Source organism: Coffea arabica, chromosome 7e (assembly GCF_036785885.1).
Source record: "Coffea arabica cultivar ET-39 chromosome 7e, Coffea Arabica ET-39 HiFi, whole genome shotgun sequence".
Lineage (NCBI taxonomy): Eukaryota > Viridiplantae > Streptophyta > Magnoliopsida > Gentianales > Rubiaceae > Coffea > Coffea arabica.
Window position 1 is genome coordinate 1,492,452 of NC_092323.1, and position 27,778 is coordinate 1,520,229.

At 37.4% G+C, this 27,778-nt stretch overlaps 4 protein-coding genes across 13 annotated transcripts; 2 read left to right on the forward strand and 2 right to left on the reverse strand.

Moving 5' to 3' along the window:
- Nucleotides 1-1,653: 1,653 nt before the first annotated feature.
- Nucleotides 1,654-11,896, reverse strand: LOC113723023 (uncharacterized). Of its 7 annotated transcripts, none has more exons than XM_072059415.1 (14): nt 11,563-11,896; nt 8,813-9,226; nt 8,585-8,721; nt 8,454-8,477; nt 7,766-7,879; nt 7,473-7,556; nt 5,244-5,405; nt 4,985-5,120; nt 4,605-4,768; nt 4,398-4,524; nt 4,154-4,237; nt 3,911-4,012; nt 3,087-3,436; nt 1,654-3,003 (listed from the first exon to the last, which is right to left on the reverse strand). In XM_072059415.1, exons 2-14 carry the CDS (start codon nt 9,137-9,139, stop codon nt 2,997-2,999), a joined length of 1,818 nt encoding a protein of 605 aa, XP_071915516.1. In that variant the 5' UTR covers nt 9,140-9,226; nt 11,563-11,896; the 3' UTR covers nt 1,654-2,996. The 7 variants fall into 7 exon arrangements, with proteins under 7 accessions (XP_071915516.1, XP_071915512.1, XP_071915513.1 ...); XM_072059411.1 differs by having other exon boundaries at nt 3,073-3,436; XM_072059412.1 differs by lacking the exon at nt 8,454-8,477 and having other exon boundaries at nt 3,073-3,436.
- A 5,776-nt stretch (nt 11,897-17,672) lies between these two features.
- LOC113722851 (protein COFACTOR ASSEMBLY OF COMPLEX C SUBUNIT B CCB1, chloroplastic) lies at nt 17,673-19,687 on the forward strand. The gene is made up of 4 exons (XM_027246075.2): nt 17,673-18,250; nt 18,851-18,981; nt 19,132-19,284; nt 19,408-19,687. Exons 1-4 carry the CDS (start codon nt 17,759-17,761, stop codon nt 19,592-19,594), a joined length of 963 nt encoding a protein of 320 aa, XP_027101876.1. The 5' UTR covers nt 17,673-17,758; the 3' UTR covers nt 19,595-19,687.
- Nucleotides 19,688-19,936: 249 nt separating this feature from the next.
- Nucleotides 19,937-22,416, reverse strand: LOC113722852 (cytochrome b-c1 complex subunit Rieske-4, mitochondrial). Of its 2 annotated transcripts, none has more exons than XM_027246076.2 (2): nt 22,087-22,416; nt 19,937-20,907 (listed from the first exon to the last, which is right to left on the reverse strand). In XM_027246076.2, exons 1-2 carry the CDS (start codon nt 22,313-22,315, stop codon nt 20,264-20,266), a joined length of 873 nt encoding a protein of 290 aa, XP_027101877.2. In that variant the 5' UTR covers nt 22,316-22,416; the 3' UTR covers nt 19,937-20,263. The 2 variants fall into 2 exon arrangements, with proteins under 2 accessions (XP_027101877.2, XP_071914822.1); XM_072058721.1 differs by lacking the exon at nt 22,087-22,416 and adding an exon at nt 21,138-22,059.
- A 1,820-nt stretch (nt 22,417-24,236) lies between these two features.
- LOC113723012 (N-alpha-acetyltransferase MAK3) lies at nt 24,237-27,635 on the forward strand. 3 transcript variants are annotated; one of them, XM_027246278.2, is made up of 5 exons: nt 24,237-24,450; nt 24,541-24,831; nt 25,004-25,124; nt 25,713-25,768; nt 27,139-27,635. In XM_027246278.2, exons 2-5 carry the CDS (start codon nt 24,622-24,624, stop codon nt 27,370-27,372), a joined length of 621 nt encoding a protein of 206 aa, XP_027102079.2. In that variant the 5' UTR covers nt 24,237-24,450; nt 24,541-24,621; the 3' UTR covers nt 27,373-27,635. The 3 variants fall into 3 exon arrangements, with proteins under 3 accessions (XP_027102079.2, XP_027102078.2, XP_027102081.1); XM_027246277.2 differs by having other exon boundaries at nt 24,237-24,831; XM_027246280.2 differs by having other exon boundaries at nt 24,238-24,831; nt 25,001-25,124.
- Nucleotides 27,636-27,778: the final 143 nt, after the last annotated feature.

Genomic DNA, 27,778 nt, shown 5'->3' on the forward strand with positions numbered 1-27,778 from the left:
AATTATTAAATACTCAATTTTTAACATATGAGAGTATTCTGCATTAACTGAGAGATTATCACTTATTATTTTAAATAAATTTAATTTATTAAATTACTTAATTGTTAAGTATTAAAATTTAACATTTGAAAATATTTTGTATTAATTGATAAGTGAACAACTTATCACTTATTATTTTAAATAAATTTTGCCTAAGTAATTCAAAGACATATAATCAACTAAGACGTTCTAATTTTTGTTATCAAATACATCTGAATATATTAAGTTTAGGTGCTGAATTAATCATTTAAAATTTAATTCTATTAACTTGAAATGTTGAATTAGTCTTTCAAAACCAAAAAAAAAAAAGTGTTGAATAAAATTATCAAACAAGGCCTTAAAGACACTGATTATAATGGTATCTTGCTTCTCTCTTTGGGTTTTAATTAAATTCCAAACTTGGCATTGAATCAAAGAGCATAGGGTAATCACATTAATGGAGCCGGGTTTTATCGCTTGAGTTGAGAGCCAAAAATGAATAAACAAAGCAAAGGACCCGACCAGAAAGCAGAGCGGCAGCCAGCGACCATCCATGGCCCATCCTCCTCCTCACCACCGCAGATGCTCCACCACCGCCCCCAACCCCACCTCCCCAGCCCTCCGCCCATTAATAATAATAATAATAATTGGATAGGAAATTATTTACGTTAAATTATCTGAAATTAATATTTCAACACTTTCTGTAATATGAAAGTAATTTTAAACAATATAAAAATTAGTTAAATAATGTATTTATGATATAAGTCAAATAATATTTTTTTCTTTAAAAAAAAAATCCATATCAACCCCAGTGCTACTGCTGCCCTCCACCACCCGACAATTCCACAAAACAAAAACAAGCACATGGAGAAGCAGCTGTAGCACCAACAGCTACCTGTACTGCACTCCATTGATCCTCCTCAACTAACTCTTGCATTCATTTCAATTTTCATTTCCGCAGCAGACTCTCTACTACATATGCATCTGGATCTAGCACTACTGTCAATGTTACGGAATTACGCTTTTTCTTTATTGCCATATTTGGCTTTCCTTCCATCCACCATTGATTCAACAGTCGACACAAAGTCAATACACAGTGCACCATCAATTACGCACCATCCTGTTCCTCCCGCTATTCTTGTACTCTGCTAGCATGCGATGCCAATGAAAATACGAGTCTCTGTTTTTTGGGTGCTGCTTCTTCCCTCTTGGTACACATTGGAGGGGGTTCCAGTCTTGGCGTTCAAGCACCAACTACATCACCATATCGACATACATGCCTCTGAAGGTGGGAACTCCCGGTGCCAAACTCAATTTCTTCCAAGGGCGGGTGGCTCCCAGGCGGATGGTGTTCTCAACCGGCTGAATCCCAGTGAACGAATCCGACTCTTCGACTCTAGGATGATCCTCCCCCCTCTTCTTTCCGCTCCCCCACTCCCTGGTTGGCCACCAGATGCACCATCCTGCTAACGTGCAGCCACTCAAATTAACAAAAAACTATTCCCAGCAGAAAAGAAACAACCATCCCCGGCAGCCCTTATTATGTCAAAGCATTGCCCATGTTTTACTCTCGGCCCCAAGAAGGCCCATCCATCATCCACCCTTCTTTTTTCCTCTAATCAGAAACAAAATAAATAAATAAAACAGAAAGAAAAACCATAGAACTAATCAAATTTTGAGTCGCACCTATCAAATGAGAGATCCTTCTCTCTCCTCCACCAATTACCTATTCCTACTAAATCATATACACTGCACTGGCTTTTTTTCTACTCTATTTATGTACAAAGAGACACCTCTGATTGCCCATCTTCAACAAGAACAATGACCTGCTGAAGGGAGGGAGGGAAGTAAAAAAACAAAAAACAAAACCAATTCTTTTCTTTCCTGGATCTTTTTCCTCCTTTTTTAAAACAAAACGAAAGCAGAGATTATTTGAGACTTAGCATTTGCTGCATAGGAAATTTTCATGGCCAGCATCAGCTCTAACCACCAACCCCGCTTAAGTTGCAACCACATCCTGCGCGAGATGGTCCATTTATTGATTCCAAGACCTCACAAATGGTTTGCTCATCGAGTCCTGTAATCCTGGGTTCTGATGTGACACGCCTATCCATCCCAAGTTGTTAGCCTTACGGCCAGCGCTGGCTTCATGTCCGCCAAAGTAGTTCAGTGGATCTGCCGTCTGCCCTAAAATGTTGCTTGTACTGGGGATCCCTCCACCCAACGCATTGTACGTCCCAGGCTGCATGAACCGGTCTGTGGTACCTACTGAATCATAAGGGGCAGAGGCGGGCCCACTAGCATGCAACTCATTACATTCTGATAAAACACTGAACAAGCTTTGGTCCGAGTTACTTTGACTTCCAATGCTCCTGCTGGAAGCAACAGCACCTTCCAAACTCGACCACCCACCTCGGGCCCGATTTTCTCCAGGAAACCAATTCTGACTCACAAAACCCCCAGCACTACTTAAATGAGAGGGAGAAGGTGCTAGCATGCGAACTGTACTCACATTCCAATCCTGAACGTGGACTGGCAAGTGCTTTTGAATGGAATATCTTCCTCCATCAGGGTATACACTGTCCTGCATATTGTGATCCACATAAAGATCATTCACTCTTTTCTGCCTCATCTCCAGCGGGAGTGAAAGATTAACCTGATCCCTGAAATTGGCTGAAATTTGGCCATTCTCCATTGCTAGATTATCTGGTTGTTGAAAATCCAAGGCCATCCTTTTCTGATCTGGATGGTAATTAGGTAGGCTACCATCATGGCCCCTGAAGAAAGACTCAAACAGCTCATTTCGGTTTTGAGTAGGATAAGCACCAAAGAAAGACACACCATGAGGCTGTCCATGCATCATCTGCTTCCCATCACTCTTTTCCTGCAGTAAAATCTGTTCTTGACTAGGGAAAGAACCATAGAATGACAGCTCGTCAGCTTCTCTGTGCAAAAGCTCCCTCTCAGAATCTTTTTCCTCAGCATCTGCTTCCAAATTAATTATATTAGTTGGTTGCTCCTCCATAATTTGGGGATGTGAAAGTGACAACTCACTTGAAGAGACATACTGATGACCAAAGGCAGCAGAATGATAGAAAGAACCAGGCTCACTAACTGCCGACCAAACATCATCAGCAGAATCGCGAGGATCCCTGTGACTAACAGGTATATCGATGTGGTTCATATTTCCTGGGTATTCAGACACCATCAAAGGAAGATCATCCACTTTTGCAAGCATACTATTGTCATGAGAATCCACAGTCATGTCCTTGACCTGATGGGCACTGCTGATTGATGCAATGTTCTCTTCACGATCTTCTTCAGCAGAAATTGAGACAGACTCGCCTTCTTCTTCCACGTTTTCTGTCACATCAAGTGTTTGCTGAGGTAGGTTATCAGTTTCCTTGTCCTCTTCATCCTGGCATAAAGTCATAGCAGCAAAATGAGGCAATTCAACCATTTAGACATAGCACAAGACACTAGGGCTTGTTCCCGTTTGCTTTAGATTGTGCAAAAGCTGATTATGAAAAGTCATCATAGAGAATGATCAGAATCACTGAGAACTACTCTTTACTAGGTTTTGGATTTTGCCTTTTTTGGCTAATAAAAATCTACAATTAAAAGACAAAAGCAAATGAGAAATTTAGAAAAAAAAAACGCATCATCCATAACCAGCTAAAATAATCTAACAAGAACAAGCCCTTAAAAGCTCGAAAGGCAACAACCATAGTAACCATGAAGCAGGTGAAGCATTTCTTTAAAGTTCAAGTCCCTCAGCTGATATCACTACTTACAGCTGAAGCATTTCTTAAATGTTGGAAAACAAGAAGCAGCAGCACCATGGCAATAACAAGATCAGGACAAGTGATAGTGACTGATAGTGAAAGCCTACCTCTAATTGTATAGAACTTTCAGCTTTTATAACTTGATTAGCCTTTTGATCCTCCAGGAAGGACTGGGAAACCTCTCTTTTCTCATCCTCGCCATACAACAACTGGCACAAAAACAAAGCAGAGAATAAATATACGAGAAGCATTCTTCCAAAAGGATCCCATAAATGTTCAAACAGGCGTAACTTTGCGACAGCTTCTACAACCCAATTTCCATCTACAACAAAAGGAGGGAGGTAACAAACCTCTTCTGCACTTGAATTGGGTGAAATTGTTGCTCCTATATCATCTATGAGCTCTAAATTATCATAATTATCTCTCTCGCCATCCTGCTCAGAAAACGACATTAAGAAGTTAATGAGTGCAACTAAAAATTTGTCAAATTATTTTCAAGCCAGGCCCAGACAGAAAATATACAGTAACATTCATTTCACATAAAAAACCTCAGTCAAAGAAGCCTCTGGGAGAAAAGCAAGTAAAACGACAAACCTTTTCTTGGAATTTCAGTTTTTCTTCCAACTCTTGACCCAAAGACTTTGCGACTTGCTGTACTTTCAACTTATTTGTTATCCAGCTTCTGTAGCCAACTGGAATATCTTTATTCACCAATTGTAACCTGTCCAACAAATACTTGAATTGAAAACACCAAAAGAAAAAAAGTACATTTAACAGGATCTAAGAAAACAGAAAACTAACCAATAATCATGCAACTTCTGCCTCTCTTCTTCTTCAAATACTTCAAATGGCTGTACATGGAGGGTTTCAAGGTTACCCAGAACATTATTCAGAGATCTAGGTTGTATGCTATTACTGGTATGCTTCATAGTTCTCTTAACACGTTGATGCTGTTCTTTGCTGACCTGGAGAGAGAAGAGAAGGAGGAGGAGGAGGAGGAGGAGGAGGGGGGAACCAATGGAGGGCAATGAAAAATGGCTCTCATGTGTATACAAGTCAAGGAAAATGACAACAGCTCCAGCAGTAATAGACAAGCATACAAAATTCCGCAAACTCTATTTGCTATCAAGCAAGGAGATGTTCAACGTAAGATTCCAAAGAACTCTATTGACATAAATTACCTTGATGTAAGACATATACTTTGCACCATCACCAAACTGGATATTGCGCTTCTGTAGCTTTTCCACTTTTTTTGGTTTTGCAATACCCTTCAGCCCATCTGATGAGTTATTGAGATTGCTGTCTGAAAACCCTTTCCTGTAAAATTTAGCACCCAAGACAACCAATATGCATTATGAAGATTAACACACTGCATGATTTTCCTTTTGCTCACCCAGCTGGAGTAAGAGAAAGGAAAATATGGAAATTCAGATTGATTACCTCCCCTGTGTATCCCAAGGCAAATCTTGGTTATTTTCATTACTGCATGCCTTCTCAGATGTAGCCCACGAACAAGATTCTGGTGTGGCAACATTGTTCTCTTCAGGATCATGAAACCTAGTCTCGGAGAACTGCATACTCTTTGCAGCCTGGCTTCCTGGCCTGCATTAATATTTCTTATTGATCGAAATCAGATATATACCATGCCCCATGCAACAAGAGGTCACAATGTAATTAGACAATATTCAGGACAATGCAGCAAAGCAAGCGAGCTAATATATTCTTTACACTGTAAAATAGGAAATTAAACATTTCAAGTGTTAAGGTAGAAAGTCAAAACATCAATGTTAGAAAAGATGTAATGCTCGTAAGATAACAGTTTAGTAATTGTTAGTTAACAATAATATTAAACTTAAAAAAAACAATAATATTAAACTTAATATTATGCAGGACTTGTACAAGTTGGCCTCTTACTACAAATCCCTTAAGCCCTAAACTTTTCATTATCCCTTTAGTTTCTACTCCAAGAAATTATAAATGGAACTTATTTATTTTCTTTGTGTTTTCTCCTTTATACACATGTTTTGTGCATGTTTGTATCTACACCTCAGGTGAATTAAGACCATAGATTAATGCCAGTTAACCTTCTTTCTTTTGCTCACAAGTTCTTTTACAACTTTTCTTATTCTTATTCTTCACCCCCCCCCCCTTTTCACTCCTCCCTTTCATGAGAAGTTTTACCCTTCCCCCACCCCCAGCTCACTCTCCATTTTCAACCCAAAGGCTGTAATTAAAAGGTCCTTATTGCTAAAATTTATTGTTGGGAAGGTCTATTTTCCATCTCACATTGTCTCACGTGGATCTTTAATTTATTCTATGAAACAAATCAATTACTATTAAGAAATGTTAACTTAAAACTTATTTTGCCAATATATATATATATTACACGGACTCTCCATTTACCTCCGCCACACCGATGTCGACACAATATGACACGGACAAGGATGTGGGATATGTGTCGGATATGGTCAAAAAATTTTGGGTGCATTGACTGTAGCAAACCTGGCTAAAAGATGGCGATGAAAAGAGGTAGATGAGATGGGATACTGATAAATGAAGATGAAGATGACATGATATACTGATAAATGAAGATGAAGAGATTTTTTGGGAAAAGACAAGGACTTGAGTTTCGGTGTAATAGTTGGACTCGAGATGTTGAGGGATAAAAATAAAAGCTGTTACTAATTAATTTATTAAATAAGATTTAGTATTTTATCATCTAAAAGAATTAAGTGCATGATGGACATCACTATGATAAGCGTTTTGTAACTAAACCCCTGTATTTAACCTATATTTTTTTGTTTAGTACTGTGTTTAATCTCTTTACAATTTTGCCCTCTTGTAATATTAATTTAGCCCCCATACTTAAAGAATAACGATTTTAACCAAGTTTATGATTATCTTCAACCTAACTGCACATTAAACTGAACTTTTTATTAGCATATATTTCAAACATGATTGTAGATAAATTTTAGAATGATTTGTTTTTAAATATCTTATGCACCTATGACTGTAAGAAATGAATCCCCACACCCATATCCAAATCTGGACAAATATCCCCGGATCCTATAAGAAATTCATTGTAACAATACCAACAATAGACATATTAACATAATTGAACCTAAATGATAAGCAGTCATACATTTAACTAAATTGGAATTCACAGATTGAAACGACGTCCTGTGCAATGCACCGGGAGAAACTAGTTTTCAACTACTTTTAAATCAAACAGAAGGGTTATATATCATACGCCACCTTACATGCGAGAATGAATACAACAATATGGATGAAATATGTGTTCAAAAAATCAAGAGCAACTAGCAGAGTGATGCAAGAGGTATTTGCCAATAATACTTGCCCAAATCCATTCTGGCTTTACTCAGGCGTGTGCAAGTTAGTCAAAATGCATAATTACAACAACCAGAAACATTTTTGCAAAGTATTATCATGTCTAACTTAAAAAGTAAGCAGATTTCAATAGTGTAATTTACTACTTCTACAGAAAGCCCGCCATGGATACAAATAGAAGGATGGGACATGCAACCTCCAATTTTTACAGTAAAATCTTAGGGAAACCTAAACAGAATGCATTGCCCATAGTTGTTAGGTTATCAAACCAATGTGTCTACCAAATATTTATGTAGTTAAGAAACATGTATGATCACAAACCTCCATATTTTCTGCAGAATTTCCTCTTCAGGATCCTTGCATCCATCCCATCTATCCTTCCACATTCGTAATTCCTCAATCATGCTGCCATAAACACCATATCCAAAATTTTGTTTCAAAAAAAATAATCAAGTTCACTTGAATCCTTGAAACAGAGCCAAATTTCTGTTAACCTTCAAAGCATCATTACTCACAGCTTCACAGTGTGAGAAAGGATTAGTGCTCTCATTATTGTGGTTCAGAAAAAGCTGTAATATGCAACTAAAGAAAATTAGGTCAATAGAACTACATACTCATTGTGATATTTTTGCAACTCAGAAAAGTATGCTTTCTTATTAGCCTTGATATGCTGCTCCAACTGAAGAAGATCGTCAGGATGGAACTCACCAGCACACAATGCAGCACCCCTGCAAAGACACTAAACACTCTATGATCACTAACGAACTTTTAAAAATTTTGATAAAAATTTTTCAAATACGATAAAAATTTTTAAAAAGTACTCTAAAAGGTAATCTAAAAATTAGTTTAAATTTTTTAAAAATTTTAAAAAATATCTCAAAATATATTCTAGAAACTCTTCTACTCTTAAATATCCCAAAATAATTTCTAAAAATATCCCAAAATATACTTTCAAAACTCTGCTACAGCAAAATTTTTCAAAAACACCCCCAAAATCAGCTAATTCAAACGGAGACTCTAAATTGGGATAGACAAAGCCCATATAGAACATTTACTCTAATTTAAAGCTTTCCCAGCTTGTACCAACAGTTAAACAATAGATTGTGTAACCAAACAATTCTTCTTCTTCTCTTCCAGCAAATATTTTGAAATACAAAAAAGGCAGATTAAACTACAAAAGAAGATCTAGCTGAGACATAGGAAATAACAATGACACTAACAGTAGGAACAACTACAGGAATATCAGAAGAAAGCAGGAGGGTAACTTTCAAGTCCTTCACCAAGTATACAAAAATAATATACCAATTTGAACATCTGTCCTTCAACCTGTTTGATACAAATTCAAAAACTGATTATGATATAAAATCAACCCTTGAGTCATTGCTAAACTAATTCAGGGGTTATCAAAAGCATTAATGCATGTTAAAACTTGCCATTTGAGAAAAGGATTTCCAAAGTGGAAGTTATCCCCCGAAAGCAGCTCCTGAACAGTTTTTTCAGGCTCAGCTCCTTTTGGCAGAAATTGGGTCAAAACCTTTCTCTCAGTTTCAGATATACGAGTCTGCCACACCTAAGACAAATGCCAGGCAATATATATAATAATTAAGCCAGGAGTTGCTTGGGATCCAAGAAATAAAAACATACACCATCAGGATAGATACCTCATATGAAAGGACGTCTACTAAATTTTCTAATTCAAATATTTCCCGAGGAACGCTGAGAATGTCAGCCAAGCTGCTGTAGCTGTGAGGAACAGAATCAATGAAAGGGGCCAAGTCTCTCTGCAAAATGCCAATCTGTTCCCTCTTGGCAACAACACTCTTGTTCTTGTCATCCCACTCAAGAGATATATTAGACCTCCCATTTGTGTCATCCTGTGGAAATCCTAATTTCTTCTTTTTAGCTCTGTATTGTTCCCTATGCTCTCGAAAAGAGCAACCAACAATGGTGCTGGAATTGAGACGTCTCCTCCGCTGATCAGCTGCCATGTAGCAGACTATCTCACAAGTCTCAGTATACCATACCGGCAAAAATGGAATCTCAATACTTATCAATAAATCTCCTTAATGCGTAGCCTGAAAATGCAAAGTGGAAAACTTTATTTACTGACTGTGTGTTTTGCAGCTTTATGGCAAGCCCAAGTGGACCATCTATATCCAATGATCAAGTATACTGTAAGATAGATAAATTAGGAAGCTGAGCTGCAAATATATACAAGTTGTAAAAGAATTAGAGGCATAACTAGGCCAATAAGTTCTAAAATACAAAGACAATATTCTCAAGAAGCCCTTGAAGTCTCAACAGTCAGCACATAGTCCAAATCACTGTACTCGCTGTTAAGCTTTAGCAAATAAGTCAATTAAGTTCGGGGAATACAGGATAAGTAAAAGTGTAATACGGATGTAAACAAAATGCAACTCAAAAGAGGACAAACAAAATATACGAACTCGTTATATGAGCAATGACCAAACCTTTAACTCTCTTCTGCAAAGTAAAGTTACTTACATGTTAAAATCATTTGTTGAGTAAGCCACATGCACAAATCATGTTCTAACATTCTTGTACTGGAAGAGAAACTAACAAATTAACACCACATAAGATAGAATATGGCATAACAAATGAACTAAATCCATCTTGTAAACAACAAATAACAGAGTTTATTCCCACCATCTTTAGCTAGAAGGCAGAACCCAGTGGATGAGGCACTTGTAGTTTTTCTTTTTCTTTTTTTTTTTCTTCCTTCCTCGTATCCTCTACTCATTCGATTCGTAACTATTGTAAAGCCTAACAAGAACAACAACAGTCATGTTGAATTCAGGTGACATTCCTAAACTAAAGGTTCTCCACATCTCACAAATACTTTTCTTCTCTGCACCAATTGTGAGCATGGACTTTATTAACAAAAATTAGCCCAATGCAAGTTGAGCTTATTTTTAGGCAGGTTCAAAACAACAGAAATAATGGTAAAGAAATATTTTTGCATGTAGGTAAAATTGCAGTTATATCTGCACAAGAGGGAGCATATACATGCGCAGAACACAGTCATCTGAAAGGGCACGTGATCCCTCGGAACTCTCAACAAACAGAGAGAGTAATGACAGATTAGGTGAAAACAATGGTGGCAGTTACAATGTAAAACTATGCCAACTGAATATTGTCAAGGAATGCAAGAAAACTAAACCCAAAGATTGATAGAGGGTAGAAGAATATAAGGTCCAATTTCCCTATAAACACATAAACATGAGGTGAACCAGAAATGCAAATGCCTTGAAAAATTCTTCATGACAACTGGTAGTACGATAAGTACCATAGAAGCAGGAATATGCTGAAACGCTAGAAATAATTGGTCGGACAATCAGCTCAACTAAATGTGACTCTAAAAGGTGAAATTGTATCCCGATGCTTCCTTTTATGAAAGACAAACTGGAGTTCAGAGTAATTAGCAAATAGAGTAAAAGGATAAAAGGAGAGTCAGATGCATAGAAAGATACAATATTTGGTTTCAAATTCAACTACCTCATTGAAAAGCATATGTATGTAGTGTTAGCAGACAAAACTAGCAAGTAAAAGCACAAGCATTTAGCATTTGCTGACATGCATGTACTTAAGTTCAGGAGTTACTGAGAAAACTGCAAAAGAGAAAAGGGGTAGGCCCATATAAGACCAAAGCGGGAGGAAAAATGGATGTTATCCTAAAACGTTAGGACCATAATTTTCCTCTTGCAGAACTGCAATAAACAAACATAGCCAATTACAGTAATAGACACCACAATACATTAGTTCCAATAGGATGATAGACGTGATTTTAAATTTGCGGACAAATAACTAATTCAGAAATATGAATTCCAATACTAGTTTTAAAAAACTATTAAATATTAGTACTACCATTTGCTACCAAAAGCCTAATGGATGTTATCCTAAAACGTTAGGACCATAATTTTCCTCTTGCAGAACTGCAATAAACAAACATAGCCAATTACAGTAATAGACACCACAATACATTAGTTCCAATAGGATGATAGACGTGATTTTAAATTTGCGGACAAATAACTAATTCAGAAATATGAATTCCAATACTAGTTTTAAAAAACTATTAAATATTAGTACTACCATTTGCTACCAAAAGCCTAAACAAAATTTTTAACCAAGTACAGACAATTAAAAAAATGCGGAAGTTACAAAGTGATGAGCGGACGTATAAGTTAAGCGGAAAAAGAAGAGGGAAGGCATTACAAAATACCCGCAATTTTAAAAAAAGAAAATGAAAAATAAAACAATTCATAAACTATCCAGCAAAACATCAGCATCCCATACAAGATTATCAGAAAAAAAAAATCACATACAAAGAGGTGGGAGAGGGAAAAAGCCCTAGAAACCCAACACCGGAGGAGGAGAATCCAGAATACGATACCTGTAGAGCGGTCAAATAGTTGGGACGCAGACAAACACACAATTTAACGGCTGCACTTTAACCCTTGATTGGCGAACCGAAACGTCGTCATCATCGCGGAGGTAATTAAAAAAAATGGATTTAATGTCAAAGAGAAACAGATATTTGGGAGAAGGGGCGAAAAAACAAAGAAGCGAAGAGGAGACGGCGTAGGCGTTATCCGATTCGGTCGAGAGAGATTAGACAAAGCCCAAGGCCACGCACACAAGTAGAGGAGGCTGGGGAGAGAGTCGAGAGGACAGAGAGAGGAGGAGAGGAGAGAGCCACTTCTTGTCTTAATTTTTACACGCTAACCTCCCTGCTTTTTTATCGAATTACTATACGACCCCTCTGAGAGTTTTTTTTTTTTTTTTTTGAGTCTCGTGGAGGGCTGTAGGCCCATTACAATTTGCTACCAACTAGTCGGGCCGTAGGAGCGCCTCTAGATCATTCCCCCACCAGCCTCCTGAGTGCTTGCGGAGGACGCGAGGAAGTCTGCCCATTGGTCTGTTGTAGCTTGGATTGCCTTTGATGAGATTCCAGTGCGGGCTAGAATTAGGCGCCTTCTTTACGAGCTCGAGCCTGTTTGCGAGTCTGATTATAAACACATTTTCCTGCGTCCCAGTTCCCCGGCAACTTCCCCGTTTGTAACGTGAGTTTTTTGGATTTTATCTAAAATTTTACTGTAGTTTATTATAAAAAATTTTTAAAAAAATTTTGAAGTGTGTTTTTTTTTAAATATTTTGAAGTGTATAGTTTAAAATTTTTGAAAAATTTTTTGAGGTTACTGTAGTTAAAATTTTTTAAAAAACTTGTAGCAAACAAACTTTGCAAAACGCTTGACTTCCAAACAAGGCCTAATATTAGAGCTTGTATCGAGCCGATACTTAGGGTCTGTTTGATAACATAAAAAAGTGCTGATATTGAACTTTTTTAGATATTCAGATGTTTTGAGTGTTTGATAAATAAAAATCCATTTGCTGAATTTGTTAAGCAGTGCTAAACTTGTGTGTATTTGTTCAGTACAAGAATCCTAACTGAATGTTTAATTATGTTAATTATGTTCAACATTATTATCTAATTAAACAACCTGACATTCTTTATCTAATAGTTTTCTATATTTCTTTTCTCCTTTTTTAATGATTTTCATATTTTCTCCATACTCCTCGTATAATATATTTCATCTTTTATATTAATTTTAAAAATAAATATTGTCATTTTCATACCTAACAATTTTAAACTAATTAAATCATAGGTTCTATTTTCTTTTTTGGATGAAAAGATATAAGGGCAAAATTATCAATTTAGCTTATTAAGCATTCAGTTATAAATGTTTATCAAACAGTATAAATAGATTTAGCATTAAAATTCAGACATTCATATATTTCTTTTCAGTGCTTAAAATTCAACAAATTAATCGTTTCAGTATTCAGATTTCAGAATTCAGATTCAATTTTATCAAACGGAACCTTAGTGTTCACGGGGTTCAAATTCGATCGAATAATAAAAGAGTTATAAACATTGTTAAAATTCAATTTGTTAATTTGTATAAATATTTGAGTTTGAATTTGAGGTGGGATCCCAACGGGTATCATTCCCCCAAAACTACGTTCTTTTCAGACCCTTCAACCAATCGATACGCTTACGAAGAGCAGTTTTTTGCTAAAACTCGAACAGTTTCTTGAAAACTCGCTTCAAATTCATTTCCATATATGGAGGAAGTCTTACCCAGCTTAGCAAACGTAAACCATTGAAATATAAACAGGCCGAATTCAAGCACAAACTCGAGTTTGAATTTGAGTTTAAAAATAATTTAATTATGTTTTAATACCATTGAGAATAAATTTTATTTTATTTCTTTGTTGAAAAATAAATAATGCGTGATCACTTTTTGAGTAAAATATAATATATATTTCATAATATTAAATGTATTTATATTTATATTTATTTATATAATTATATATGTGTTCATGAATTATTTGAATAGTTCGCAAACGAGTTCATGTTTAGCTTGATTGTTAAACGAGTCTAATATTGTGTTCAAATATGATTCGTTTATTAAAACAATCACTTTTTTTTCCTATTTTGGGAACTTGAACGAGGTAAACGCGAACATGTTTATTAAACGATCGAGTTATTTTTTTCGAACTCAAACGAGTCAAATATGAATATATTCATGAGCAGTTCGATTCGTTAAAAGCTGTACCTGAGCCCTACTCAAATAATCATAATTATACTAATTCGTAATTAATATTTTAAGGTGAACAATCTATTATGCCATCTCTATCCCCAATACAGGGCCTCTTTAATTAAATCGATTGATGTAATTATTACAATTTTTTATGTAAACTCGAATTTACTTAAATAATTAATTGGTGTAAAATTCACTATTAGACTAAAAATGTACATGAATTACAGTAAAAAATATACGAATTGGTTTGAATTGGACATATACATCTCAACTTTTGAAGCCAAAATCCTTCTGTTCTTGTTGCTTATTTAGTTGAAGGACAAATTTCGTTGGAGGACCTTTTTTTTCCCCTTTTCTAAGCCTGCAGTGCATGCGAAGGACCTTCGAAATGCAATAATTTAGGTGTCCAGATTACTTTCTTTTTCTTTTTCTTTTTTCCAGAAACGATGGATAAAGGTGTATAGATTTCGCATATGTCATATTTCCTCGAAGTTGATCTATCGAAAATTATCGTGGAAAAAAAATCATCTTTGGAGCAACATTTGATAATACGTGCATGAAAAAAACCCTTCTTTTAAAAACGAATAAAAATCAAAATTAATTAGCCATCATTTTACATATGAAAAGAAAAAAGTAGAGGGATTTTTTCTTTTATCGTGTCTAATTTAGGTTAAGTGAAAATATTTGCTATTGAGAAAAGGAATAAACTGGCAAGTGAGAACAGTGAAGGCACAAAAGTAGATAAATTGATGGACGGTTCCATGTTTGTTGCGTGAAATGACGATAAGTTGAAGCGGGATTGGCGGTGACTCAAGTCGATAATAGAGGTTACCCAGACCTTTTCCTAAAACTTAAAAGGAATTTGTAAATTGCCATTTTTTAAACATATCCGTATATAGAGCTTGTTTTAAAAATTAGGGTTAATTACATCCACCTCCCTAGTGTTTCAGCCAGACTACTGCTGGCCCCCATTAAGTTTGAAATATTATAGTCAATACCCTTAAACTTGATAATCACAGCAAAAAGCCCCTTGACGTTACAAAACTAATGTCTGTTGCCATCATTAAGCTAGCAAATTGAGTGATAACCCAAAGTGTTGACCTTGGTTGATCAGTCCTTGGTTTTGATGATTAACAAACCAAAATGTAGATTTGGACTAATGTTTTTATGTGAGAAATTTGTTAGAACAGGTCATTGATCTAAAAGAGAATCGAAAAAATTTGAATCAAAGAGAAGTTAAGAAATATGAAGGTTCGGACGTAGAGAATCGGACGCTCGATAGAGGATCGGACGTCCGACAGACGACGATACTCTTCGGACGCTTGGATCGGACGCTCATTCATTGCTTCGGCCGTCCGACACAAAAAGAATGAAAGTTGAACATTCTGACTTCTATCGGACGCAGGGTTCGGACACAGTACAAATGGTTCGGACGTCCGACAGGCCAACGGCTAGTTTCGACAGCATTTAATATTTGACCGTTGGAGAGCCTTTTGGAGTCATTTCTCACCTTCTATAAATACCCCAAAACACAAGAAGACACAGACTTTTGGCCAACACTAAATACAAACTTACAAGTGAGATCTTTGAGTAGAAATATTATTTGTTGGTTGTATAAGGGGTTGGGAAAGTTGGGTTGTGAGGTTGCTCAAGTGAAGGTTACTCTCTGGGAGGAGTAAAACCTTGGTGAAGGTGAACCTATCACTTGGAGTGATAAAACCTTGATAAAGGTTGCCTCACTTGTATAAAGTAATTCTTAATTGAGTGGGTAAGCTTTCAATTGTAGCTAGTTGAGGGTTTACTTGGAGAGTAGTAAAATTCCTTTGCTCAACCAAAGTATGTTTGGGGTGAGGAAGGAGTGAGCCTTCACTTGTACAAGTTGGTTAGCACTACCATCAATTGAAGAAGTTATTTGGTGGATTCAACTCCAAGTTTGGAAGAAGTTTGGGAGTTTGATTGGTTTGAATTTCTTTTACTTTATTGTTACTCTATTTTTGTGCTTTAAAATTGCTTATATTCTTTGTCATTGTATTTACTTGACTACTTGTCTGGTTGAGTATTTTGGTTGTATTTGGTTGCATCGGGGCTTACACAAAGTTACCCCAAGAAACTATTATATTTTAAGCTTTTAAAAATTATTAAGTAGAAAAAAATGTGATAAAAATTTAAGGGAAAAATTTGAAAAACTAAAACATGCTCTTCATAACTTTTGGCCACCACCATCATTTTTTGAAACCCTAGATGCTCCGCCACCTCTACCAATAACACCATTCAAGTTCTAAACACCTCAAAGCCAATCTTCTCACAACCACACCATTCTTTATCCACACTGCCATTAATCACAACCATGCATCTAGATTTGATTTCACAATTTCCATCCAAATAGGCCAAAACCATGTAGACTAATAGTTCAAATCCACTAATTCCATAACCAACTCATTCACTTTTTCTTCCCTTATTCTCTCAAAGTTTTCCTTAATCACAATGGCACTTCTTGTTAAATCTTCATGAAAACATGTGACATGTAAGGCTCTTTCAATCAATATAAAAGCATAAGAAGCCCAACTTACTCAAATTTGCAAATACATAGAAATTAATAGTGCTATCAAATGCGGAGCCTAATCGCTAATGGGGTGTAAGGCAATTCATTTTCCATATTGGATAGTTCAGTATACAGTTAAATGCAGGTTTCTTAAGCAGGTAGATTAGTTTTTTTCCTTGTTATTGTTACTGTGGGAAGCAATTGGGGAGAGGCTTGGATGGTTGAAATGGTCAGCGAGCCAGTTTAGGAGATTCTGTAAAGTTAAGAGTCTCGCAAGTGCGCTTCCAATTCTTTGAAAAAATAATCATCAATTATTTTTTGTTCCTTTTCGTCTCTCCTAGCTCTAAGTAATTTTGCCAGCAACAAATATTTGCTGTTGGTTGCGGTAAAAGTAATAGTAGGTAGCCAGTATCACTCACACTCATTTGTTTCATTTCTATTTTTGACTACTCCTTTGTTTCATTTTCTACTTTAATCTAGATTGACACAGGGTACCCTAGTAATTACAGGTAAATATTTAACACCATTTGAAATTTGTTAGGTAAAAGGGCGGAATGTAATATTCTAAACCTCAGGGATCTAGCGATAACTTGGTTAAAACACTAGGGAGGTGGATGCAATTAACCCTAAAAATTAAGTATTTTTGGTGATGAAAACACACTAATATATTAGTTTTTGGGGCATTAGAGGTCCCGTCACACTACCATTATTCAAAATTGATTAATAGCTTTGTTTGAAAATTTATTTAAAAATTTTATTTGAAATATTAAAATTAATTTTTTGATTTTTATGTTGTTCAAGTAATGTTTTCCTTAAATTAAAGAATTAGAAAATAGAAAGCATCGAATTGGATTTTGTATTGACCTTTATAGGTATTGGCGAGAGTTTAATTTACAAATACACAAAATAATTTAAATGAAAAATTATACACAAAAGAGGAATTAAGATTGGGAAGTGAAATTGGGAAAAAAAATTCAAAGTTCTATAAAAAAAAATTACATAATCGTGATCGGATATCAATCATACCTTAAATAATTGCTTTTTCGATAATTAATCATCTCATCACGCAATTATGGTATAGAGATAGACCTCCCACCCTCGCCTCCCCCCCCAAAAAAAAAAAAAACCCGGAGGCAATTGTATAAGCTTGTAAATCAATGGTGATCAATTAACAACCAAAGGGAAAAATGTCACGAGGCATGTTTAAAAAAATTAAAAAAAAGGAAGTTTGGTTTGGAGGCGCATGAAATGATGAAAGTACGTGGGTAGAAAACAGAGAATGGGATAAATTTTGGCGCCGCAGGTGGGAATAAAAGATGTGATCGGGCAAATTTGCCTAAATTAAGGTGAAAACTAGAGCACCAGCCAGGACTAGGAGAGTAGATGGATGGATGTGATGCGGTGTTGGGTGTCCTGGCGTCACCAGTCACCACAGAAGCCAAAAAATGGCAGCGAAGCTTCTGCTGCTCTCTCCTCCTTGTCTCTCTCGCCCTCGCAATACTAATAATAATCGGTTAATCAAAACCACCAGCGCAGCCGCAGACATAGTTGTTGCAGGCCGAAGATTACACTCATCAGCAGCAAGTGCCATACAAGAATATTACCGCCCCAATACCAGACGATTTTGTCGTCGTTCTCATGGGAGACGACGACTGTGGCTTCTTCACCCACATCCCCCTGCCTGCAGAGCTCTTCTTCCAGTACGGTCATCGCTTCACGAAACTCTATCGTCTTCAGTAGTACCTGTAGCTTTAGCAGCGTATCATCTTGGACTCCAGCATCCGAATTCTCCTCCCCTGATGACGATACACTTCTTCCTCGCCGACAGCTTCGTGGGCGGCGGCTATTCACAAGCCAGCTACTACACTTCCCTGGGACTGTTTGTCATCTCCGTTCCCGGCCTTTGGTCCCTTATCAAGCGCTCTGTCAAATCCAAGGTAAATAATGAATACTGCCTCTGTTTTTTAGACTGACCTTCTACCTAGTGTTCTCTTCTTCTAAGTTCTAATACATACACATACAGTATATACTACTGTGTACGTATTCTCCTCCCCTAATTGCAGCTGCAGCTGCACATGAACTAGCTAGCTAACTTTGAATACCGTAATTTCACAGTACTTAGATTGGTAGGAGCAACTACTCCTCATTGACCCATCTTCATATAGCCTCACCTTCACCTATGTGTCTGAGTTGTTTACATATCGTATTAACTAATTGGTTAATGCTAAAGTTGTTAAAAACAGCAAAGTAACATACTACATACATGTATAATATATGGATTGGGAGGAGGAGAAAAGGGATACAGTCGACAGGGTTCACCTTTGGCTGAGCATGGATACTTCCACCAGCACTGTTTGGTTTTGTTTCTCACCTTTCTCCCTGCTCCCTTCGTTGATTTTTAGTACTACTAGCATTTCGTGAATAAATGTTATAGGAGCCAGTTTCCTGGTAAGTGTTTGACTACAATTTGGTCGCAGTTAAGAGTGCGTAGCTAGCTAGCTGATGGCGTGATTGTTCTTTCTCTTTGGTCAATTTAGATCGTTCAGAAGACATTTACTGCAGTGTCAGATGGGGAGGGGAATCTGATGCCCAATCAGGTGGCTGGAGCAATTCTGTCCTTCTTTGCTCGCAACAATTTCGTGGTGTTGGAGAGAGGAGAGACTATTACGTAAGTTAGCAAGCAAAAGCCAGTGACAATATCTTGGCTAGAAATCATCTTGGTTAATTGCTTCTTGTCCTTCCTGCTTTCAAGCTGTCTCAACTAGTTTCTACATGTGCATTTTTGAGGTTCCAACTCTTCTTCCTATCACTGGTGAAGGTTTGAAGGGATGATGGTTCCAAGTCGAAGCCAGGCAGCACTACTCACTTTCTGCACCTGCATAAGTCTGGCCAGTGTTGCCCTCGTTCTTACCATAACTGTTCCAGACGCAGGCAATAACTGGTTCTGGCTGACCACATTAAGCCCCCTAGCGTAAGCATTCTATTGCAGCCTTCCTGCTATTTCACCACATCTTTCTTCCCCCAAAGTGTAATCTTTGCATTCTTAAACTCTGTATTCAAACTTTGAGCATCTAATAAACTCGTAATTAAACAGAGGCGCATACTACTGGACAAGGGCATCCAGGAAGGAACAGATAAAAGTCAAAATGATAGTAGCAGAGAATGGAAGCCTTTCAGAGATCATTGTTCAAGGTGACGACCAACAAGTAGACCGAATGAGAAGGGAGCTTCAGCTGACGGAGAAGGGAATGATTTATGTCAAAGGTATCTTTGAGAGATGAGATTAGCTTGGTGAATAAAAATCTCCAAAACATGGTCTTCTTTTGTTCACAAACTGGTCAAGGCAATTTGAACAACATTCCTACTTCGATTTACTCCCCCATGAAAGCTCATTATACACCCACAAGTTTCAACATGTTCCCCATGAGAGCTTCATTGTGTCACAAAAAAATGCCGTTGACACATAAGGCAAAGATGGGATCCCGATTTTCACATAAATATGACGTCCGCAAGCTCCATTCTGCAGAACTAAAAAAAAAACATTTTTCATACTGGAAAGAGACGCTTGTTCATGTGTTTGGACAGTTTAATAACAGACCAATTAGTCAAAATCTGTGCCGCAATTAAGAAATTGCACGAATGCAACCGGATTAAACATCTTGTATAAGAAAAAACAGGAATGCGAACTTGACAGCAAACAGGAACAAACTCCGACTTTTCAATCATCTCACACTAACTGGCGCGTTACATGACGCAGGAGTATTAGGAAACACGGCTTATTGAAGCTGAGCAGGTCCAACATAAAAAAGGATCAAAAATACCAAAAAAAAAATCCTAAACATGCCCAAGAGAAGAGGGTTGAAAACATAAACTATCAGCAACACCCATCACAGAAACTTGATGTGGATTTGTATCTTTGATACCTGAAATATCACTCTTTTTCCGAGTTCTCAACCAATCAATAAATTTTTCTCATCCAAAAAGGTATAAGTAGGTACTTCCAGGTTGTAGGGAGCTGGGCCTTTCCTAATCCTACCAGAGATGTCATAGTGGGAACCATGACAAGGGCAAAACCAGCCACCGAAATCACCGGCATTTGGTAGAGGGATACAACCCAGATGAGTGCAGACGCCAATGACAACAAGCCATTCTGGATCTTTAGTCCTCTCAGAGTCTTCCTGCGGGTCACGAAGGGATTGCACGTCAACACTATTAGCCAGTTTGATATCCTCCTCAGTTCTGCGCCTGATAAATACTGGTTTTCCACGCCACTTCACAGTAACAGTGGTGCCAGGCTCAATGCTAGAGAGATCAACCTCAAGGGAAGCCAGTGCAAGAACATCCTTAGTGGCTGACATGCTGAGGACAAACTTGAGAATAAGGAGGCGGATGAGGGAGGCATATACAAATCTACCACCAGTTAAGACAAAATAGGCAAAGGCCCGTTTGCTGGGGTCACCTGGGGTGTAGCGCTCATGATTGTACTCATCATAAACTATCTTTGGTGATGGATTCTTGATAGCAGCCACTGTTGCTGGAACTTCAGGCATCAGGTTTTTTTCACTCTTAGGGGTGAGGGACTCGGAAGCGAAGCCTACAACGGTCACCATTTGCCAATTAGATACACAACATATCATAATGGACAATTAGAAATCACTTTGATGATCCATTCCTGGAGTTACAATAAAGCAGATTGACTGTAAATGATAAGTCCGCTTAATAAACTTGCAAAAAGTTGCTTCCAGACCAAAACTAAGACCAAGAACACCATCTAATTCTAATCAGACTACGAAAAGTGAAAACTTGCTGCTCTGAAACACCTACTCGAAAATTTGAAGATATCAAAATTCCTGGTCACGGTGCAAATAAACCTGGGCATGAACCTCCTCCGGACTTTTATTCAGTAATCACTTGTATTTCGATTGAAAACAAGAAGAAGAAGAAGAAACAAAGTCTCAAGCTCTAGAAGGGAGAAGCATGCAAATTAAGAATGGATGTTGGCACCTCCACTGTGCTTAAGTGCATAGAAGTGTTGTGACAAGAGTATGTTTCTAGCTTATGATGATTACGTTGCCAAGATCATCCTTTAACAAGGAGATAAATGTGTCCCCATGAAGTGGGAGACAGTGAATAGTACAAGAACCTCGGAGATATTTCAGCTGATGTTTTGTAGCAAATCAAATGTAAACATCACCTTCCTCGTTTTGTGTTTGGTTAGTGGACTAAATTTTGAACCACTTGGAGCAAATTGTATGTATTTTCATTCATGTCATCTCAAATCATTTCCCTTTTGGCAAACTCATTTTAAGTTTCACTCAAAAGGTAGTGACGACAACAGAAACACGGAAGGGGAGAAGAAAATAAGCAAGAAGGCATCAAACCTGAGGAGGAATCAGACGAAAATGCACCAGCAAAGACACCAAAGAAAAAGTAGAAGAAGAATAAAAGCAGGATTAAGGATTTCCTACTACAGCAGCCACTTGCTACTTACAGCAGCCAGAAGTAGAGAAAATAAATAAATGAACACATGTTTAAAAGAACAAGAAGAAGAAGGAATTCTTGCAATCAAAGATGAGGAAGTGAAAGAACAATAAAGATGCAGATAATTAAATTAAAGCTAGGAAGGGAGGCATTGAGCATAGGAGGAAAAGAAAAAAAAAATGAATCGGATGGACAAATCCAAAATTGCACAAGAAATAGAAGTGAACAAAAAACAGCCCCCCCGGGAGCGGGGGGGGCGAAGGGGAGGGCGAGGTAAAAGAGAGAAAGGTACCTCTTGCTGGTGGTGGAAGGTGAAAACGGGGATGAAGAGTGAAAGTAGGAGCAGAGAAAAAGGGATTGGACTTGGAGGTAAAGTGGTCTGGAAGGGGGACTGCTGGGCGGTTGTTGTCCTTGGTGGAGGAAGGTAGGGGATGGGCGGCCGCTTGGGTTGGCCTCCATAACCAGGAGGAGGAGGAGGAGGACGACGACGACGACAACCTCCGACTCCCAATTCGCAGCATGTCGACTCGTGGGTTGTTAATAATCGTTATTGGTTGTTGTTTGATGCAGCAGAGTACCTTTCTGTGGCAGTAATCAGCACCGACAATTATATTGTGAATTTAAAAAAAAAATAAATAGTGACCCTTTCTTCTTACTACTACTAATATAATAATAGTACTACTACCGGCTGGGCTAGTCTTCCGCTCACCGCTGCCAAATAAATTGGAACATTCTTCATAATTCACAAACGCAACGCTGGCCTGGCCTACACCATCTTTCTGCTTCTGCCTACACCTCATAAATTTACGGACGACTACTCGACCTTTATTCAGTGGAATAGTAGATGATTTTTTTTTGTCATTTGTTTTTAAAATAGTATATTAATTTTACATTTCTTATAAATTTAAATTAATAAAATTTAGTCTCAATTCTAATTGTTTGAATTGCTATTTTTAGAAATTTTTGTAGAAAAATATATTTGATGTATGTAAGGTAAAAAATTGATTAGAAAATGTGCCCACGAAAAATATAAAATTTTTTTTGGGAAAAATCATTATCCGAACAAGGTTACTCGACCATTTTTCAGTCCAAAATCACCATGTAACTTTGTTTGAATTGCTATTTTTAGAAATTTTTGTAGTAAAATATATTTGATGTATGTGAGGTAAAAATTTGATTAGAAAATGTGCCAACGAAAAATATAAATTTTTTTTTTGGGAAAATCATTATCCGAACAATCCTACTTGTCCATTTTTTAGTCCAAAATCACCACGTGACTCTCGTACTTACAATTGTTTCATAATGTATAAAAAGGTCAGACAACACTTTTCCCACTGGCAAATGAATGTGGATTGGGTCATATCTCATATTTTTTGGGGGAAAATGAATATAATTCATATTAGATCCTATATTTTTAAGGATAAAAATGAAGGTATAGCGCATCATCTGTTTAATTGTACGTGGGATCTAACTTGTTTACTTCTATAAAAATGATTATGTACGGATCATATAATAGATTTAAGGAAAAATGGTGGAAAACTTGGATTGGAATTAAGTTTTACTGACTTGATTTTGTTAGGAATGTAATGTTATTATTTTAAAAATGAAGGACAAAAAATTTATTTGATGAACATTTTGAACGATTTTTTCTTATAATATTCGACAAAAAAATTTTTACGTGAGTATATTTCTCAATTAATTTTTTACTTTATATATATCAAATCGCTAAAGTATATTTTTTTAATAAAAATTTGAGAAAGTAGCAATTCAATGGGACATATATACAAAATATTTTTTTTCCAACAACCTTTCTCACAATTTCACACCTTTTCCAGTTTTCCATGGTAGGAGATTATAATTTCATCATACCCCTTATACGTAGATTTACTACTTTTTCCTCCTCTTTCTTTTTGGTAGGAGTAACCAGTGGGTGGTCCATTTGATCTAGTGGTCATCACCCTCTTTGGTGGTGCTGGAGATCAGGGGTTCAAACCCTGCCTCCCTCAAATTTGTTATAATATGTGGCTGGTCTTAGTTGACCATCTCCCGGGGTTCAAACCCTGTCTTCCTCAAATTTGTCACAATATGTGGCTGGTTTTAGTTGACCATCTCCCTTGCCCCTTTCCCCTAGAGTAGGCTAGTTTAGGTTATAGTGCATCTATTGTTGCAGACAAAAAAAAAAAAAAAAAAACCAGTGGGTGGTCCAGCCAAACCTTTTTTGCGACCCTACCTTCCTCAAATTTGTCACAATATGTGGCTGGTCTTAGTTGATCATCTCCCTTGCCCCTTTCCCCTAGAGTAGGCTAGTTTAGGTTACAGTGCATCTACTGTTGCAGACAAAAAAAAAAAAAAAAAAAACCAGTGGGTGGTCCAGCCAAACCTTTTTTGCGACGTGTTCAATTTTGTGTTTACTGGGCAGTAATAAATCGTCTTTCAATTTTTTTTTTAATACACAAATCCCTGTGGTCCCTTACCAATCCCGGTTTCTCCTCTCAATTCCTAGGAATCCCCCCACAACCCTAAACCCTCTTGTGCTTGGGAAGAAGAAGAAGTGGTGACTGGAGTGAAGTGGAGTGGAATAGGAGAATTTGATCTTCAAAAATAAAAGAGGGATCGGCAACTGCAGCTCAGTTCTCCTTTCCCACCACAGCCACAGGTTCAAGAATCAAAGCACCTTCTTGAATCCTTTCATTGCCTGTTTTCTTGGAATCATATCCTACTTGTGCTAGTTTTGTTTTATGATTAGGTCCTTCATTTGGGTGTATATTTGCATCTGTGTTGTTATTCCTTTGTCCTGAGCTGTTGTATTCGGACACCCGGTCATTGAATGGAGTCCAACAAGAAAAATACAAATCAAGAAGACAAAAAAGAAGAGGCGGAGGGGCTGCAGGAGGGTTCGGAAATAGAATATGTGAGCTACGGCGGAGAACATCACCTGCCGCTTATCATGAATCTTGTTGACCAAGAACTCAGTGAACCCTACTCCATCTTCACTTATCGCTACTTCGTCTATCTCTGGCCCCAACTCTCCTTTCTAGTTCGTATCGTTCTCTCTCTCCCTTTTATTTATTTTTCTCTGAAATATATAATGTTTTCCCTTCATCTCTCTACCGTTTCCTTATGTTAATCAATATGGATATTGTTACCCGTAATTATCAAAGAGCCGGCAGCACAAACCTGGTAATTGGGTGCTTATAATTGGTTAGTAGGCCTTCCATGATGGTAAATGTGTGGGGACTGTGGTGTGCAAAATGGGAGAGCACCGGAATACTTTGAGAGGCTACATTGCTATGCTTGTTGTACTTAAGCCTTACAGGGGCAGAGGCATCGGTAAGCGCCCCCCCCCCTTTTTCTTTTTCTTTACTTCATCTTCTCTGCTCACCACCTGCAATTCTATGTTTCCCTCTCTTGCTGGAAACGCATTATTTGGCATGATCTAGAGTCTTTGGTTGATTCTCTTAACCGTTTGCATCTCTTACTTTGTTAAGTTGCTTGTCAGCAGTTTGGCCGTTCGTCTAATAAATGACTAAAGCACTTAAGAGTTCAGAGCTGCTAATCATGAACACGTACAACTTCATGAACCCCAACTTTTCCAGCCTTCAGTTTTACTTACTCTCCTTACCATTCCCTTCCCGCCAAACCCCCTTTGCAGGTCCCTAAATCTGGGATGAACTGAACTTGATTTAGTTGCACCTTACATTTCATTGAGCTGTCACAAGCATATCTCAACTCCCTACTCCTGACCATTTTTAGTCAACGATAGAAATAGTATGGCACATCACTATTATCTGCTTAAAAGTTGCTTAGTGATGTGATTGGTTGCACATGTGAATCAGTGTTTTTATTCTGCTACTTCAATATCACTTGGAACAGCACCTTTTACTTGCCTGCAAAACTAAAGATACTTTCATATTGCAGCTACAGAGCTTGTTACTCGATCCATTAGAGTAATGATGGATTCAGGGTGCGAAGAGGTATGTCACTGGTCCTGCTGCATTTGGAATTTGCTTTTTTTTTCTTTTTCTTTTTTTGCCTTCGCTAATGCATTATGGCTTTCTACTCTTCTTTGCAGCGCAAAGGAAATTGTATTGTTGGAAAATAAAAACAAAAGGGAACTGTAGGGAATATAACTGGGAGATCACTTTAGTAGTGGAAAACTTTCAGCTTCAGTCTGGGGATTCTCAGTAAATTCTCCCCAGCAAGTACAAAGCTTATGGTACCAGGAATGTATTAATCTAGCGATCCACCTTTTGGCGTCTTGGGAGGGAAAGGGGGTGATTTTTAGCTGCATGGTGCTTGTTAATCATGCCACTTATCAAACCTCTAGTATTTGACTGAGGCTAGATTAGTTGGGGCTCATGGTAACCTTTTATACTGCAATTAAAGAATCATAACCATACTCGACTCTGTCTTTGATTAATATACCCTTCTTTCGTTACTGCATGCTTTCCCTCACGTACGCACATATATATACACACACACATTACACCAGTAGTTCTGATAGCTTTTGGCAACTACTAGCTTTGGATGGCACGAGGAAGTTGTCTTATTTATTCAATTGTTGAGCTTATCCCAAATAGAGAGAGAGAGAGAGAGAGAGGGAGAACTGTCATTGGTTTCCTGATATAATTTTCCTTTTTCTGTTTTTAAACGGACTAATTGGTCATCTAGACATGGTTGTCAACACTATTGGATATGCAAAGCATCTTTGACAGGTTCCTTTTCTTTGTTGACTAGGAGGTTTCTTTGCTTTGTTGACTTGGTTTAGGACAAGTCAAGCATTGGATATATCTTGAACAGATGTCATGCACCCGTTTAGATTAGCAGCTGATCTGATATCAATGAAATATCTGTTTGCATTTTGGTTGTTGATTTTGGCAGAAAATGACCATTAGCATTTTGGGTGAAAAGTGGAAGAGAGGTTTTTTTTTTTTTTTTTTTTTTTTTTTTGTGGCTAGAAATTTTTTAGAGTACTGGACAGAGTGATTCTAGTGTTCCTTTATGTCTGTTTTTCTTTTGGCTGGGCTAGGGTAAGGGGTGAAGAACTTCCATTTCACAGGAAGTATTTAGTTTTAGAGGAAACTCCTAATGGCTTAATCATTGTTGTATGTTTCTAATTAGAGCCTAGGGCTTTTACATCTTTTGTAAATTTTTTCTTCCCCACCCCCCCCCCCCCCTCCTCTTCCTAAAAACCTAAAAAAAAAATTTTTTGGGCGTAGTGGTTGATTTATTTTGATGATTCCCAGAAACACATTTTTTTCCCCTGATTGATAACCTAGTATTTTTTACATGAATGGATGTGGCATTGCATTTGTGGCTCATACTTGCTCGCAATCTTTTGAAGGTGACCTTGGAAGCAGAAGTTACAAATAAAGGAGCACTGGCTCTATATGGCCGTCTTGGTTTCATCAGGGCAAAGAGGCTTTTCCGGTATTATTTGAACGGAGTTGATGCTTTCCGGCTCAAGCTGTTGTTTCCCCGGCCAGAGGCACACCAGCATCAGTCAATTATGAAACTGGGATTTGGGACCTACGAACTGGGTAGCGATCAACAAAACGAGGAAACCTCTGCTGAATGATAACTAGTGAACCTTTTTCAGTTTCTTTGTCTTTATGACCTTCCACTATTTTTATACTGCAAGCAAGTCAATTGATAGATCTCTGGAATATATAATTATAGGATTGTATTTGGCTGTTTTTGTCTTTGCGTACTGTAATCAAATGACCAGATTCATGGTTGTAAATGGTCCCTTATTACGCTGTAAAGTGTCCAGAGTATCATACAATTCGGACTATGTCCCCTCATCTAAACTTAGATTGAATGAACTTCCTTGACAAGCAATCACCTATTCGATCATTGGTGTGATGTGTGGACGGATGGTCTAGAAACGCTCGACCAAATGGTACAAGGCTCTTTTAGCTTCTTCTTCTTCTTCATTTTTTTTTAAAGTAAAAGCTTTTAGCTTCTTTATATGCTGCAAAGAC

Bases quoted from the DNA above. Each gene is read 5' to 3' on its own strand.
- LOC113723023 (XM_072059409.1), bottom strand. From the start codon at position 9,139: ATGGCAGCTGATCAGCGGAGGAGACGTCTCAATTCCAGCACCATTGTT. The intron at 8,478-8,584 runs GCAAGTTTTAAC...TGTATCAAACAG, and splicing joins GGAAATCCTTTTCTCAAATG to GTTGAAGGACAGATGTTCAA. The intron at 4,769-4,984 runs GTAATTTATGTC...TTCTCTCTCCAG, and splicing joins AGTATATGTCTTACATCAAG to GTCAGCAAAGAACAGCATCA.
- LOC113722852 (XM_027246076.2), bottom strand. From the start codon at position 22,315: ATGCTGCGAATTGGGAGTCGGAGGTTGTCGTCGTCGTCGTCCTCCTCC. The intron at 20,908-22,086 runs GTACCTTTCTCT...TGACCGTTGTAG, and splicing joins CCTTCCACCACCAGCAAGAG to GCTTCGCTTCCGAGTCCCTC.
- LOC113722851 (XM_027246075.2), top strand. From the start codon at position 17,759: ATGGCAGCGAAGCTTCTGCTGCTCTCTCCTCCTTGTCTCTCTCGCCCT. The intron at 18,982-19,131 runs GTAAGTTAGCAA...TCACTGGTGAAG, and splicing joins GAGAGAGGAGAGACTATTAC to GTTTGAAGGGATGATGGTTC. The intron at 19,285-19,407 runs GTAAGCATTCTA...GTAATTAAACAG, and splicing joins ACCACATTAAGCCCCCTAGC to AGGCGCATACTACTGGACAA.
- LOC113723012 (XM_027246277.2), top strand. From the start codon at position 24,622: ATGGAGTCCAACAAGAAAAATACAAATCAAGAAGACAAAAAAGAAGAG. The intron at 24,832-25,003 runs GTTCGTATCGTT...ATTGGTTAGTAG, and splicing joins GGCCCCAACTCTCCTTTCTA to GCCTTCCATGATGGTAAATG. The intron at 25,769-27,138 runs GTATGTCACTGG...AATCTTTTGAAG, and splicing joins TGGATTCAGGGTGCGAAGAG to GTGACCTTGGAAGCAGAAGT.